At 34.5% G+C, this 17,121-nt stretch overlaps 1 protein-coding gene across 3 annotated transcripts; it reads left to right on the top strand.

Annotated features, from left to right (window-relative positions):
- Positions 1-76: 76 nt before the first annotated feature.
- Positions 77-16,769, top strand: LOC138308117 (ankyrin repeat domain-containing protein 42-like). 3 transcript variants are annotated; one of them, XM_069249060.1, is made up of 13 exons: positions 77-162; positions 1,075-1,232; positions 1,692-1,799; positions 2,263-2,382; positions 3,376-3,511; positions 4,219-4,419; positions 5,110-5,235; positions 5,849-5,998; positions 6,294-6,407; positions 6,643-6,769; positions 8,863-8,998; positions 9,352-9,411; positions 15,487-16,769. In XM_069249060.1, the coding sequence occupies exons 1-13, from the start codon at positions 156-158 to the stop codon at positions 15,628-15,630; spliced, it is 1,587 nt and encodes a 528-aa protein (XP_069105161.1). In that variant the 5' UTR covers positions 77-155; the 3' UTR covers positions 15,631-16,769. The 3 variants fall into 3 exon arrangements, with proteins under 3 accessions (XP_069105161.1, XP_069105162.1, XP_069105163.1); XM_069249061.1 differs by lacking the exon at positions 9,352-9,411 and adding an exon at positions 11,363-11,413 and having other exon boundaries at positions 78-162; XM_069249062.1 differs by lacking the exon at positions 9,352-9,411 and having other exon boundaries at positions 78-162.
- The last annotated feature ends 352 nt before the right edge of the window (positions 16,770-17,121 follow it).

Raw genomic sequence — 17,121 nt, 5'->3', positions numbered from 1 at the left:
TTAATAAAAATAATCATAGCGTACTGTTTCAAATATTTTTGACTATTTATTTCTATATTACTGACATATTTTAAGCCAATAAAATTCCTTTGGAAGTGCCAGTGCGGTCCTGCAAATTAGTGTAAACAAATTTAGAAGCAGTGTTGGCAACCAAAATGCCAGGTAAGTAAAGCAAATATTTCTCTAAATAACTTGTCTTAAATGTGATATTTTGGATATATTTCATGTAACTTGTTCACGTTTAACATTCTTGAAAATAAATTTTCATTACATTATAAATCTAGCCTCTGTTTATTAATATTCTATCAATGCTTTCTGGATTTCGAGCAAACTGATGAATCCATGTCAGCATGTTGTAATAACATTTAAATGTCTGTTTACCACGTCAATTTTCATGATCTTTTCGTAGCTTCGTGAACTTTATCAGATTAAGTGGTCGTAAACATCCGTTTACTAATTAAATAAATCAAAACAATTGTAGGGGCTCTTACATTATTGTATTTGGCTTTTGTGCAATTATTCGAATTTAAATCGTTAATTCTGTTTTGAAATTAAGGTTTTTCTACGTAATATTTTAAAATAAAGACATTTATATGCATAAATATTCTATCGGCATATCTGACAATAGTTCTGATGATTAGATAATTAAGTAATATAATAATTTGTGGTAATAATTGATGGGAGGGGAGATAACTCTTGTAAATTATTAATAAGTGGAAGAATTATCATGCAAACACAGCCAAATATAAATATAAAATCAACCCAATTGGCTACCACGGCAGCCAGTAAGACACCATATGGACGAAAACAAAGCACCACATTTTTTTATATTAGATATAAATTAAGTTTCTTTGACAAATGTCAAAAGAGTTGTTTGAAGTGCAAGAAAACCCAGAATAACTCAATGGAGTTCATTAAAGAATGTTAACTTAATGTTTCTTAAAATGAAAAAAAGTCAATATGTAATATATTGAACTCCACATGACCATGTAGAATCTATAAACCACTGATATATATGTAAGTGAAAAGTGACAGATCATATTTAATATCTAACAATAATAATAACTATTTCAGGAACACGGAAAGGTTACGCTACCATCCACGATGCTGTTAAGCATGGTGACGTCATGGAGATGGAGTCTATGGTTAAGAATGGTGCCAGTATAAACGAAGTCGAGGAGAAGGACAAATTCACCCCTCTTCATGCTGCATGTAACAGTGGAGCTCTGGAGGTAACTAAAAAGCATCATAAACTGGTCCTTCACCCCTTATAACCCATTTGGAGACTTCTTATTCAAAAGCTGGAACAGTCCATTATAAATTTTCAGGGATGAATGAGTTAAACCTCATTCACCCCTTATTTTCACATTTTGCCACAACGTCTCCATTACTCTAGCTAATGATAATCGTGATCTGCATTATGAGCCAATAAATGCAGTGTAAACTTGGTGTAGTAATATCTATCTATATTTTGGACCAAAATAAGAAGATTCAAATTCCCCTTTATTTCGCCAAACTTTTGCCCTATTTTGAAAAAGGGTAGTTTTCCCCAAAACCTTGATTGATCCCTGGATGAATGAGTTACAAATTGTTAGTATTGATAAGGATTTCTATGTATTGATATTGAAGATATTTTCGGTGCTCTACTTTTTGACCAATGTCTTAAATTTTGAGTTATCTCCCTTTGACAGTGTCTTCACTGGCTGTTATGGCATGGTGCAGATGCTACCGTAGTAACCCCTAAGGGCTGGAGCCCCGCCCACATAGCCTCTATCAGGGGACAGGATGCTTGTATGCAGGTAAGTTATCTTATATATACACTGTAGTTACATTTGCACTATGTTTTATATACAGTAAGTGTAGCTACTTACTAGAAAAAAGTAATTTTATGAACAGACTCCTAAATGTTGTATCTTTGAAAATTAAATTTAAAAAAGTCTGTTGATTTTTATGATGTAGAAGGGGAATATAAGACATTCATAGAACAAAATAGAATGTAATTTTGGAAAAAAACTATGGAAGTGACAGGAATAAGTTTCTTACATTGAATTGGAAATAGGAACATTCATGCAAATTAACCTATCGCGTACAACAAATACTCTGGTATAATTACGATCTAGATTATATTTAAAAACTGGATCTCCTTCATGTACATTTAATTTTGTTCCATGGACAATTATTCTTACCAAAAATCAGTTTCCCTATCAATATTTTGTGGTATCGTTATGATGTCTAAAGATCAGTAATTGTTTGTTTTTGCAGGCCCTGGTAAATAACGGTGTGAGTATGTCCACAAAAGATGCCAGAGGTAGTACACCGGCTCATCTGAGTGCCGCTCATGGTAACTCCTTTACTCTCAACACCATCCTCAGATCCGGTGTGGTGAGTATCTATAATAAGTTAATAAATTTTTTAAAAATTTGATTACCATATGTGGCTTATCCCAGCTCTCTGGTCTCTATTCTGGAACACTCTTGATATTAGTGTTTTCCACAGCCCTGATTAGCATGGCGCCGCGCCGTGCCCTTTTTACCTGACGCAATGCCCCTATAACCTAACGCCGTGCCCTGTTTGTCCCTAGTACACTTTTACTAAACTACCAAAATACCAGGCAGTGGCTTGATAATTAAGTAAACGAAAAAGGTGTGACCACTCCCTGACCCCCTGACCCACACCCCAGTGGCCCTAATTAGCAGCCTTGGGTATCATATATATGTTCAATTCCTCATCTTCTCAATCTTCTATTCTTGTTTGTTCTCCATTAATCTTGCCCTAGTATTAACTTCTGTCTTTATCATCTTTCTCCCTTTTCCATTTCTTTCCTTTTCTTCTTCTTTCACTTTTTTCCTCTGTTTACTTCAGTAATTAGAACTATTCAAATATGTGATGTGCTTTACCTGTTATGTTTAAAGATGCTCCACTGCCGACAGATCATGAGTGATATTCATTATTTGAACAATAATTGGTGTTTAATCGTGTATATATATGCCTAATTAACACAAAAAATTACATAAAATAATTTATTTTGCCTTTGGTGCATGCGCAATCATTACTTCATTCCATATAAGATATAGTGCCACGGAATTTTTTTTGGATGCAATTAATTATTTTTCATATTTTTAACTTATGAATTGAAGTAAAATTAGAATCTCAAACTTTTAAAAAATCGAGGTTTAAAAATATCTCTTACAAAAATGTGTATTCCTCAAATAGGACACATTCATCAAAATGTTTTTGTAATCTCAACAACATTCCTACTGTACATATTTCATGTTGACAAGCCTTCATAACTGAAACTATTAATTATCAAATATCTCTTATAAATGTAGATTTTTAAATAATTATTACATGTAAATATAATGCATTTTTCCTCAGGATGTTGGATCAACAGATAAAAATGGATGGACACCTATCCACTCTGCTTGTTACCATGGACGCCTAGGTTGTCTTCAGTTGTTATGTAAATGGGGAGGTAACCCTGAGGATGCAGACGACACAGGAAACACACCAGGTAAGTTAACGGGATGAAAATAACTTAAAAAAATACTTATTTATTGTTCATTTCTTGGTTACATTTTTACAATTTGGTGTACTTATAGATGTAGATACTATTCCGTCTTTGCCTTTCAAAGAGTTACCTCCCTTGCAGTGACGTCATTATTTTGTGAGCGAAACTCCCATCGTTTTCTCTGAAAAGTATGACGATACGCTTGTTAACACATGACATAACTATATAACGACATAGCTAAGTCGGTATTACCTCATACAAGTGAATCAGCACCTCCTTGCAAGGGCAGATAACTATGCAACGTACAAACACAGACTAGGCATTTTTCGTTAAGATACTGTTTAGAAGATAAAACAAATTTCCTCATACATGTGATTTTATTAAAATCTTGATTCATTAAAAGTGAAGGTAATTTGATTAATAGATGATTTGCTCTGAATTGTTGGTGCCTATTGTAAACAAAATTTTAGAGCAAAATTTATATTGAACAATATACCTCCTCGATGAATTTGCTTATTCGTGATAATTGCCATATTCAAGAAAAAGTTACCAATGCACTCATATTTTCAGTGCTTTATGTCTGTTGCAAAAAGGGCTAAAATAATTGATAACCATGAGTTTTTACTGCTGAAATATGTACATTTGTAATGCATAATTAATGTCTATACCAGGCAATTTTTTAATTTAAATGTAATCTTCAATTCATACAGCGCATCTGGCTGCCTCAGAGGGACACCTTCCATGTCTAAAATACCTTGTCAGTTCTGGCGTCAGTCCCATGCACGTCCTTGGTGCGAGGAATGACCAAGGTGAAACACCGAAGGATCTAGCTCAACAGTTTTATAAAGAATACATTGTAGAATATATCAATGGAATTGAATGGGAGAGAGATCATCCTGATGAAGCCGAAAGTAAGTTTATTGGAAAGAAAGATTTTTTTGTTTGATTGATATGGGATTAATGTAAAAAAAATGAAGTCACTTTAGTTGTGAAATCTGAATAATTTTAAACTTATTCACACCTGAAGACATATTTGACCTCTTCTAATTTAAAGGCTAGAAGAGTTCATTATGAATATTCAGGGTTTAATGAGTTAATCATTATGAATATTCAGGGTTTAATGAGTTAATCATGAATATTCAGGGTTTAATGAGTTAATCATTATAATATTGAAATCAGATATAGAATGGTTAAGTTTGAAAAGGATGTAACTAAATATTTCTGATTTCTCTCTTTAAGCATGATGATTTATGAAACTTTTTAAAATTTTAAAATTCATTTATAAGGCTTTATTTACTAAAATGTATCATCATTTATAAGGCTTTATTTACTAAAATGTATCATAAAAAGAAAGAATGATTTAAGAAGTATCCTTGCATGATGCTCAAATGTAAATTCAATAGACTTTGAAATTCAAGAGAAAAAATCTTGATTTTTGAGTTGAAGTTATGTATCTTTACATTTAAAATAGTGAAAACTCCAGACCCAGCTGGATGCCTAAATTCATATGATCCAAATCCATGTAGTGGCAATGATGTTTTTTTCATATCCATGTCTCTGACAGAAGTCCAGGAATTTTACATTGAGTTGCTCTGTTTTAGATCTCTCCTTCCCAGCCCATGTTGCTGCCTACGGTGGTGAACTTGATCATTTACGGATGTTGGTGGAGAATGGAGTCGTGAATATTAATGAGAGAGATGACAAAGGATCCACACCTGCTCATAAAGGTAGGTAAATTTGTCTATCAGAGATAATGAGCACATTCAAAGAATTAAATGAAGATGCGATGAAAAAGGGGGTGGTGAGAAATTTTTTTTTATAAAAAACAATTTAATACAACATATAAAGAAAATAATTATGCACAAAAAAGAAAACAAACAACAGCAAGACTGTACGAAATAAATAGCAACAGAATAACATAAAGAAAAAGTAAGAAAATAACAACATGGCCAAAATTAGGGATCCTTGCATAACTCCAATGAAAAGATCAAATATGTATACTTGTATGTACTGTAATGTATCCCAATTATGTGTTTAGTGTTTCTATAAATATTCAAAATGCAGTGGAACATCAATTCTCAAAATGAATCAGAGCTGTTTAGCCTCTCAATATATTTAGAGTACAGTCTCAAAAATGCAACTATTTAATTTGTTTATCTCAAAATGTAAAGTTGAAGAAGTTCTAAAAAAAATGTGTTTGGAAGCATCTTTTGTTCACCTATCAACTCGATTTATAAACAAATCCTAGATGCAAGGGCAGATAACTATGAAATTAGTAAATATACGTTTATTTAAAATATGAAAAGTTTTCTTAATACAATGAGTTTTTGAATGTTGCAGCTGCTGGAAATGGCCATCTACACATTCTACAGTGGTTGATAGAGATGGGAGCAAACATGACCATCACAAACCAAGCCGGAGAAACACCTAGGGATGTAGCCAGGAGATTCTCACAGCTGGCCTGTGTGAAGTTACTCGGGGGAGATCCAGGTAGGAAAATACGTATAACTATATCAAGAGAATATGGGAGATGATTAGGAAAAAATTTGTAAAAAGATTTAATACGACTTGTCTAAACCAGATGTCACTAGGCAGGGCCATCATCTTTGTCTGGTATAGACAGGCTTCAGCATTATAAGGTTTTTTAATTACTATAGGAAAATGCCATACAATTACATTGTACACAGAAATACACTAGTGTTAGGATTTTACAAGAGCTGGTTTTGACAAATTATACTGATTATCCATATACCATTGCATTGATTACAAACGTTTTGTTGAACAGAGGAGGAAACAACAATCGTTGTTGGGGAAGATGAAGATGAGGATGACGTTACGGATGGTAACACAGAGGGGCGTTCAGTTTTACTTACAGATAAACAACGCAAAGAATCACGAGGTAAACAACAACAATTTCCTTTTACTTTCACATTTTTCTAAACTTTACAATAATCTGTGCTTTCTTGTTAAAAAACTAAGCTAATAAGGATTTTGGAAATTTACATGAAACTTCCCCATATCAAAATATGGATCTACAAAATGTGTCTTTTTCCTTGGTCTGAACTTGACCTTTGAACATGAACTTTACCCTCTTTTGATTAACTTTGACCTTTGAATGACTTTTATCTTTACAGGCCGAGCCCGACAAAAATATGAGGAACTAGAGAGACTACTAGAGGTTGCCAAGAAGAACTACACACAGTTGGGTGGACGTCTCTTAGAGGACCGCAAACGTAACCAAGAAATCCGGGACAAGGATAAGTAAGTTGACCTTTAACCTTGAAACAAGGGGGGAAAAAAAGAGACAAACGTTAACACATTTGGCGAAGGTGCATAGTTTCAAACTGGATATCACAGTTATGAAAACCTGCATTTTTAGCATAAATGTCATCCACTTTATAATAAATAATGGCAAGGTGTTTAGCTCTCACATCACAACATGCAATGATATAATTGGGGTTGGCCATTTTGGAAGGTTATTGGATAACATAGAGTGGTGCTTGATTGTTATGGTGTTAAGTAGTGGCATTAGATGTCCCACTGCCAGCCGGGCACCACATGGTTGTTATGGTACCACAGGGTAATGGTTAGTGATTGTTATGGTGTTAAGTAGTGGCATTAGATGTCCCACCGCCAGCCGGGCACCACATGGTTGTTATGGTACCACAGGGTAATGGTTAGTGATTGTTATGGTGTTAAGTAGTGGCATTAGATGTCCCACTGCCAGCCGGGCACCACATGTTTGTTATGGTACCACAGGGTAATGGTTAGTGATTGTTATGGTGTTAAGTAGTGGCATTAGATGTCCCACTACCAGCCGGGCACCACATGGTTGTTATGGTACCACAGGGTAATGGTTAGTGATTGTTATGGTGTTAAGTAGTGGCATTAGATGTCCCACTGCCAGCCGGGCACCACATGGTTGTTATGGTACCACAGGGTAATGGTTAGTGATTGTTATGGTGTTAAGTAGTGGCATTAGATGTCCCACTGCCAGCCGGGCACCACATGGTTGTTATGGTACCACAGGGTAATGGTTAGTGATTGTTATGGTGTTAAGTAGTGGCATTAGATGTCCCACTGCCAGCCGGGCACGGCACCACATATTGTTATGGTACCACAGGGTAATGGTTAGTGATTGTTATGGTGTTAAGTAGTGGCATTAGATGTCCCACTGCCAGCCGGGGCACCACATGGTTGTTATGGTACCACAGGGTAATGGTTAGTGATTGTTATGGTGTTAAGTAGTGGTATTAGATGTCCCACTGCCAGCCAGGCACCACATGGTTGTTATGGTACCACAGGGTAATGGTTAGTGATTGTTATGGTGTTAAGTAGTGGCATTAGATGTCCCACTGCCAGCCGGGCACCACATGGTTGTTATGGTACCACAGGTAATGGTTAGTGATTGTTATGGTGTTAAGTAGTGGCATTAGATGTCCCACTGCCAGCCGGGCACCACATGTTTGTTATGGTACCACAGGGTAATGGTTAGTGATTGTTATGGTGTTAAGTAGTGGCATTAGATGTCCCACTGCCAGCCGGGCACCACATGTTTGTTATGGTACCACAGGGTAATGGTTAGTGATTGTTATGGTGTTAAGTAGTGGCATTAGATGTCCCACTGCCAGCCGGGCACCACATGGTTGTTATGGTACCACAGGGTAATGGTTAGTGATTGTTATGGTGTTAAGTAGTGGCATTAGATGTCCCACTGCCAGCCGGGCACCACATGTTGTTTATGGTACCACAGGGTAATGGTTAGTGATTGTTATGGTGTTAAGTAGTGGCATTAGATGTCCCACTGCCAGCCGGGCACCACATGGTTGTTATGGTACCACAGGGTAATGGTTAGTGATTGTTATGGTGTTAAGTAGTGGCATTAGATGTCCCACTGCCAGCCGGGCACCACATGGTTGTTATGGTACCACAGGGTAATGGTTAGTGATGGCATTGGTTGGATGCATAAGAAGAATATATATGCTAAATGACAATGTTGCAAGGCTGCAAAGGCTGACATGCTTTCAGGTGGTGTATATATAATAGCATAAAGTAGATAGAAAATTGTTTGGTATGAATTCTGTAATGTAGGGATGTAATTCTTCCTCTATTCAGAGAATTTCCTGTGATTTAACAATATCTATGAGAAACAAATCATATCAGATTTGATTCGACACATCATAAAATGACCTTTTTAAACACATAGGGTTTCCTCTTATTAGTTAAAAGGTTTCCACTTTCGCTGACAGAATTAATCACATCCTTGGTAATGTAAGTAGAGTTACATGTAGTAAAAGACACAGATTTAGTTCTAGATTAGTATAATAAAACATCACTGGTATATTTCATTACAGAACTATCAGTGAACTAGAGGCCCAGCTTGACTATGAGAGATTGAGGCGCGAGAAGCTGGAGGCACAACTCGACCAATACAGACGTGAGATAGCCGACCTGAAGTATCAACTCCAGAGCCGAGACTACAACTCCGGGGTAAGGCTATAATGTTATATTCTCAAGATGTAGTTTAAACCTGGTACTTGAAAATATACCCATCCATAATTTTGTAACCTGAAATACATGTAACAATACAAAATTTTGTAGCCATTTCGATTTGTGAAAACTTATTAATTGAGCATATTAACCAGTTGAAATATAAGCATACTAGGAACAAAGGTAATTTTCTCAAAAAATAAAAACAATTAAAAAAATTGTAAATCAGAATACATATTTGACAGGTACATTTAAAATCATGCGACATTTTCTGAATGAAAATTTCAGTAAAGTGGAAAGAACATGTCAAGAGTATGTTGCAGTTCCCATTGTGTGTATAATTTTCATTTTAGGAATTTTCAGAGAGGGTTTTACAATGTGATTTGATATATCCGTGTGAACTACATCATGTCGTAAGATTTTTTCTGTAGATATCTAGTACTAAGTCAGTTATTATGATACCTAAAACCTACTTAATTCAATTTGGTAGCTTCAGTTGACAATTGGAATATCACAATATTATAGTTTACACATAAAAATTGCATGTGATATAATAGAGCATGCTAGATGCCACAAGACTGTGTCTTATATCACATCTCGTAATTGGGGACCAAAAACCGACTATTTCATGTAACTTGTAATACTCAAGGGACTGTGTGTAGGTTTGATATATTTTAATAAAGATGTCATAATATTCATTATTAAGGTACAGGTTAGACAGGTTTTACAGAAGTCAGGTTAGACAGGTTTTACAGAAGTCAGGTGGTTTTACAGAAGTCAGGTAAGAGAGGTTTTAGGTAAGTCAGGTTAGAGAGGTTTTACAGAAGTCAGGTTAGACAGGTTTTACAGAAGTCAGGTTAGACAGGTTTTACGTAAGTCAGGTTAGACAGGTTTTACAGAAGTCAGGTTAGACAGGTTTTACAGAAGTCAGGTTAGAGAGGTTTTACAGAAGTCAGGTTAGACAGGTTTTACAGAAGTCAGGTTAGACAGGTTTTACAGAAGTCAGGTTAGACAGGTTTTACAGAAGTCAGGTTAGACAGGTTTTACAGAAGTCAGGTTAGACAGAGTCAGGTTTTTACAGAAGTCAGGTTAGAGAGGTTTTACAGAAGTCAGGTTAGACAGGTTTTACAGAAGTCAGGTTTAGAGAGGTACAAGTGTTAGAGTTTTACAGAAGTCAGGTTAGACGGTTTTACAGAAGTCAGGTTAAGGTTTTACAGAAGTCAGGTTAGACAGGTTTTACAGTCAGGTTAGACAGAAGTAGGTTTTTACAGAAGTCAGTTAGAGAGGTTTTACAGACAGTCAGTAGTTAGAGAGGTTTTACAGGTTAGAGACAGGTTTTACAAAGTCAGTTAGACAGGTTTTACAGTTTTACAGTAGTTAGACAGGTTTACAAGAAGTAAGGTTAGACAGGTTTTACAGAAGTCAGGTTAGACAGGTTTTACAGAAGTAAGGTTAGAGAGGTTTTACAGAAGTCAGGTAATAGAGGTTTTACAGAAGTCAGGTAAGAGAGGTTTTACAGAAGTCAGGTTAGACAGGTTTTACAGAAGTCAGGTTAGACAGGTTTTACAGAAGTCAGGTTAGAGAGGTTTTACAGAAGTCAGGTTAGAGGTTTTTACAGAAGTCAGGTTAGAGAGGTTTTACAGAAGTCAGGTTAGAGAGGTTTTACAGAAGTCAGGTAAGAGAGGTTTTACAGAAGTCAGGTTAGACAGGTTTTACAGAAGTCAGGTTAGAGAGGTTTTACAGAAGTCAGGTTAGAGAGGTTTTACAGAAGTCAGGTTAGAGAGGTTTTACAGAAGTCAGGTTAGACAGGTTTTACAGAAGTCAGGTTAGACAGGTTTTACAGAAGTCAGGTAAGAGAGGTTTTACAGAAGTCAGGTTAGACAGGTTTTACAGAAGTCAGGTTAGACAGGTTTTACAGAAGTCAGGTTAGACAGGTTTTACACAAGTCAGGTTAGAGAGGTTTTACACAAGTCAGGTTAGACAGGTTTTACAGAAGTCAGGTTAGACAGGTTTTACACAGGTCAGGTTAGACAGGTTTTACACAAGTCAGGTTAGACAGGTTTTACACAAATCAGGTTAGAGAGGTTTTACAGAAGTCAGGTAAGAGAGGTTTTACAAATGTCATATGTATTTAAGGAAGATTGGTAGACGTCATAGGACAGATTTTTTATCTTCAGTAAAATCTTTCTAACACATAATTAAATTGATATTTTTAAAAAACTCATCCTCATTTTTGTAAACTGACAGAAAAAAAAACCAAAACCACAAATAAAAAAATGAGCATTTAGATTAAGTTATTTAGGCTTCTGTTAATGAGGGAAACTTAGACAAAAATTCTACATTTTCTTTTGTATTAATTAAAAGGAAAATGTGGCTACCAACATACACAGTTCAAGGACATATGTTGATCAGGAGGTGAGAGGTCATAGGTTAAACCTTCTTATGTAGAATTGTGAAAACAGAGTTACTTCCCTTTCTTTCCTCAGTAAAGAACTCTTTCTGTTCCTGAAATGTTTTCTTTAAAATGTTGTAAACCGACTCTTCCTGAATTTTAACAGTTTGTTATCCTTCAGCACAAATCTATGACTGCCGCACACTTGATTCTATTAACAATATCTTGTGATGAGGACAAGGATTACATGAAACAATGAAACAATTTAGTATTGGTTACTGTGCACATAGATATTTCTGTGTGAAGACACATAGTCAGCTTTCAAACTTTGCTGTCAATACATCATCTAATTATTCACATGTCAAGATTTGTACCGTTGGTATGTTTGTGTATGGAAAATTCGCGGAAAATAAACGAAAGCAAAATGAATGAAAATTTCCACGCCTCAATTACTTCCATTTTTACAGTATAATTTAAAGTAGATCTGATAGGTTTTTAGTCTAGGTAATTGTAATTTCTGTGAATTCTTTTAATAGATAAATTACCCATAAAAATTCACATCAAAGCACCAAACTATAAATTTCTTTTATCCTCGACCGCAGATTGTCTTTACACACAGCAAATATAGGGCACTAATTTCAGAACATACAGGTATCTTTCATAATTCATAATTGACAGTAAAAAAGTACACCACTAGGTTAATAAAATTTTCATAAAGACCAAGTTGTTTAAAAAGGTGATTAGGCTGAAGATAGTTTACTGATTAAATTCCCTAAAATTCTGACCAATTAAATTGGATGTCAGAAAGAAATTGATGCATGCTATTTTCTACCCATTTTAAGGGAAGACTAGTTAACACCCATAGTTTTGCAGCCAATGAGCAATTAAAATTTCCACTAATCAAGGGATTAAGCTAATTCCTTTTACACATCTGAGCCCAAATTAAGTGATTAATAAACAAAGACTAATTATTGATAGCAACAGATTATCTGTTAAAAAGGAGACTGATTTTCTCATCGTTAGTATCAATTACATCTCAAGCATGATTGATTAAGGTTTATCACACTATCAAAGTTGTTTAATCACCAATACCATCAACATAATTCAAATTTTTAACAAAAAATACCACTTTAGATTAAAAACCAATGCATATTTATTTAGAAATTTCACAAAGTTCCTTCGTGATGGCGAATTATTAATTACGAATTAAAGATTGAAGATTAAACATGTTTTCATTAATTAAGGCCCAGATGATGTATTGTCCATATTGATTAATCTTCTCCGTCAATAGATTTCACAATCCATTTCTGTTATTAATGGAAATTCACCAGCTGTTTCAGAAAAAAATGATATAATGGCTTGTGGTATTCTTATATAAGAGAACCTTTGATGAACACAAAATCAACATTATACTATCTTACAATGTTTTATGAAAACAAAAAAATCTCTGGTTATAACAATATATTCCGTCTTTGCATATTACAGAGTTAGCTCCCTTGCGGGTAGGTATTAATTGTTACGTCATTATTTTGTGAGCGCAATTCACGTCGTTTTCTCCAAAAAGTATGACGTTACACTCGCGAACACGTGACGTCACAATCGATACCTACCCGCAAGGGCAGATAACTCTGTAATATACAAATACATAATATGATAAATAGAATATGGGAGCGATTTCAAAAGATGAGGTTATCATTATTTTTTATCTATCTTTCGACCTTTTAAGAGATTTACGTCAATGCATAAAATTCATCAATTGCTCTTGCGAAATTCATTAGTTGCTTATGATTATTAAGATTTCTTTTACTTCTTAATGTATTTGCTTTTTTATTCTATCCTTGAGCATATATTATGCAGTTTCACTTGCTTTTCAGTGCACACCTTTTGTTTCAAATTTTCTTAGTTTCTTTTTCAATCACTGATCGACCTGCTTGATTATTGTTTTTTTTTCTATTACTGTTGTATTCTTATTAGATTAACAGTTACCTGTTTTGTTCGTCTTCAGTATTTATCTATGGCTCAGCATGATTGTCTTATTGTTTTGGCATACATGTATTTCTTAAATTCATAAATGATATTGATTTTTTTCTTGAAACAATCATAATTATATCAATGGAATGAATTCTATATCTCAAACCACTGAATAGAAAAAGAAAATATCATCAATAACACATAGCCAGTTTTTTGTTTTTTTTTTTGGCTGGAAAAAGTTTTTTTGTCTCTTTAATTTAGGATATCTTTTACAAAATTAAATATTGCTCACTTGCTACATAGAGGTTCCCCAACAAGTGAATACATTTTTGCGTTTATACCAATGTCCAGTAAATTCGTGAAAGCATCCTTACCTCGAAAGCAACTGGCTTTGTGCATCCTCCATCTTGTCATATAAACAACAAAAATAGATTTGTGTGAAATGGCCACCGGATGGTGACATTTGATATTACTAAGGCATAGCATTATATATATCAAACAAAAGAGACACTTTGTAAAATAAAGAAAAGCATTAATAGGGTTTACCAAAGCTCGGCCACAAAACCAAGACGTTAAAAACATCTAGGTTTCCCCACATTACATTCTCAAAATCAAGTGATAATAGTAAAAAACGTTTTTGAGACTTATCTGTGGATTGATGCGGAACATCGAGCATAGTAATGGAGAAAATAATGTATTGGGGGTCGTGGTGAAGGTTTTTATGGTTCAATCTGCTGTTGAAACTAGGGCTGCAGCAAAGATTGACAGCTTTCTGTTTATTCATATCACCAGTACTTTTTTGACAGATTTTTTGTTTGGCAACGATATCTGTAATGCTTAATTGATGTCTTTCCTGTCGACATTTAAAGGCCCACTGCCTTTCCGAAACGGCTTTTAATTTTTAAAATGGGAATGTAAAACAAGATCGATAATTTTGTAGAGTTGCAAAAGTTATTAGCTTACCGTTAATACTACATTTATCATCACCTTCTGAACGATTTGATTAGAATAAATAAAATGTTTATTTTCATAAAGCGGGTCGTATTATGTTTCCCGCCGTCGTCCTAAGTACCGCGCTGTAGTTGATTATCATTGCGCCAGACGGCAAAACAGCGAATTGACTCTCCACTGTTTTCATATATTACGCAGGAAATCTTGCATATGTTTGGTGTCTTAACCTTATTTTAGGTCATCGGTATGCATTTTCTGATGTTATTAATGTCTTTTAAGAAACCTTTATGTTTTGCTCCGGAAGGGCAATGGGCCTTTATAGGCCCACTACCTTTCCGAAACGGCTTTTAATTTTTAAAATGGGAATGTAAAACAAGATCGATAATTTTGTAGAGTTGCAAAAGTTATTAGCTTACCGTTAATACTACATTTATCATCACCTTCTGAACGATTTGATTAGAATAAATAAAATGTTTATTTTCATAAAGCGGGTCGTATTATGTTTCCCGCCGTCGTCCTAAGTACCGCGCTGTAGTTGATTATCATTGCGCCAGACGGCAAAACAGCGAATTGACTCTCCACTGTTTTCATATATTACGCAGGAAATCTTGCATATGTTTGGTGTCGTAACCCTATTTTAGGTCATCGGTATGCATTTTCTGGTGTTATTAATGTTTTTAAAGAAACCTTTATATTTTGCTCCGGAAGGGTAATGGGCCTTTAATAACAGTTTCTTGTCACACATTGTTATGTTTGTTACCGTTTACCAACATTCCAGGGAAATCTTCTTCACGGTGGCAATTCATTATCTCAAAGCCAAAAGTATTTAGTTTTCACGCCACACCATAAACTCCCAACTCGTATATCCTTTGCTCATTGAACATTGTTACATTTACAAGTCGTCAACCTTAAACAATTTGGTACAGTCATAACATTTGCAATATAGTTTTATATCTGGTTTAGTTGATGAAAGGAAACACTAGATATCTGTTCTTTTGGAGCATTTATTCATTTAATCATTTTACCTTGTCCGGTATATTTCAGATTATTTTAGCCACGTTCTGATATAATTTGTGATTCAAGTGTAAACTATGCTTAACCGTTGAGTCAGTATTATTTTAAGAAAGAAATCAAGAAGTAACGAAATAAAATAGCTTTATACTTTGTATTGCAGTCCAGTGACGCCGACAGCGAGTACATGGCAAGACAGAGACGCTCAAAGAAAACAGCAAAAAGCAAGAAGAGCCATGGAGATGAAGGAATCTTTATAAAAAGGAACGTATCAACGCCGAAACGAAAATCAAAGCGTGTAGTCTAAAAATAGAATTTCATCGACACCCCCGTAAAATGGACTAAAGAGAAGAATACAATGCAATAAAGTATAGTTGCTAATATTAGCAAGGATTTCAACTTCGCAAAATTTTCGAAATTTATTACCTCGCGATGTTTTCAAAAAGCGTGGTTTTACATTTCAAACTATATCCCAGTGATATGACTTTTAAAGGCTACAAAAAAAGATTCGCGAAAATTCCAACATTCGCGAAATTGAACAACTATACAACACATCACCATTGTAATAGCGGATATACAGCTGTATGTCAAATTGTAGCTGTGTCATGATCCGTGTACAATTTTATTGCTTTAGTAGGAGCTAACATCCATATACAGTTACAGGGTAACATGATATACATGGGCCTTGAAGATACTGAGCTATATTTGATTTAAGATTATTAGATGTCAACTAGTTTTGATATACAATGCAAGAAACAACATCTATTGTATAATGTAGATTTAATGACCTTTCAATTTCGAAAAATAGTTTTCATCAGTTTGCCAAATCTATAGTGCTTTACCTTATGAACACAGAACATTTTATTAAGAGTTTGTCAAACCATATGGTAAAGATCTGACAATGTAGATAATATTCTTATATCTAATGCTAAAGGTCCGTTTAATCTACTCACCAATTTATATCCGCGTGCTTCACTCAGATGTTGGTGTTTGTGGCGACATGTCATGGTAGCACGCATCAAGTTTGAAAAATAAGACGGATTTTCCCCATCGTTAGTATCGATTTGATTTAATTAGCATTAAACTTTATCATGCTATCTAAGATGTTTGAATGTATAAACACAAGCAAATAATAATCTTTCAAGAATTTCTTCATCTGCTTTCATTTTATTTCATCTGCAAATTTTTTTTTACATTTTTAGAGGATATTCCTTCGTACATGTAGTTGGTTATGGATAAAAAACGAATAGCCTGAGAAAGTAGGATTTCTACGTCATATTTATTTCTACGAGAAAGGTTTTTTTAAATGAAGAAAACATGAAGCTGCTTTCATGTTGCTGCTTTTTTTGCATTCTAAACTTTGGAATCTAAATATAACAATTAATTATGCAAGTGATTGTGGTAATTTATGTTTAAAATAGTTTCGTTTTATTTCATTATCGACTTTATTTCATTATCGACTGAATATTCATTCTTCATAAAACATATTTCTGCTTTCATGTCCTTATCAATAGTCATTAAATTCTTAAACCATTTATTTCTAATAATAATAACTAAAATTATCGTGTTATGCATGCAGCGTGCATCTGGTAGATATTGATAGTTGTGCTAGGGCGCTATTGTATGATTCTAATGTTTTCTCATTTTAATGCATTCTCTGAGTGAGTCAGTCAATTACATGTTCACGTCATATTTTTATATTACTACTGCAACGTATTCGTATCATTTCTGTTAAATTGTTTGTTTGAATATATGATGCAGCGAAATTGACTTAAATAAGAATTTGAATTAATAAAAA

Source organism: Argopecten irradians, chromosome 14 (assembly GCF_041381155.1).
Source record: "Argopecten irradians isolate NY chromosome 14, Ai_NY, whole genome shotgun sequence".
NCBI classification, from domain to species: Eukaryota; Metazoa; Mollusca; class Bivalvia; order Pectinida; family Pectinidae; genus Argopecten; species Argopecten irradians.
Note: the sequence above shows the minus strand (reverse complement) of the source record. Positions and strands in the feature narration are given on the sequence as shown.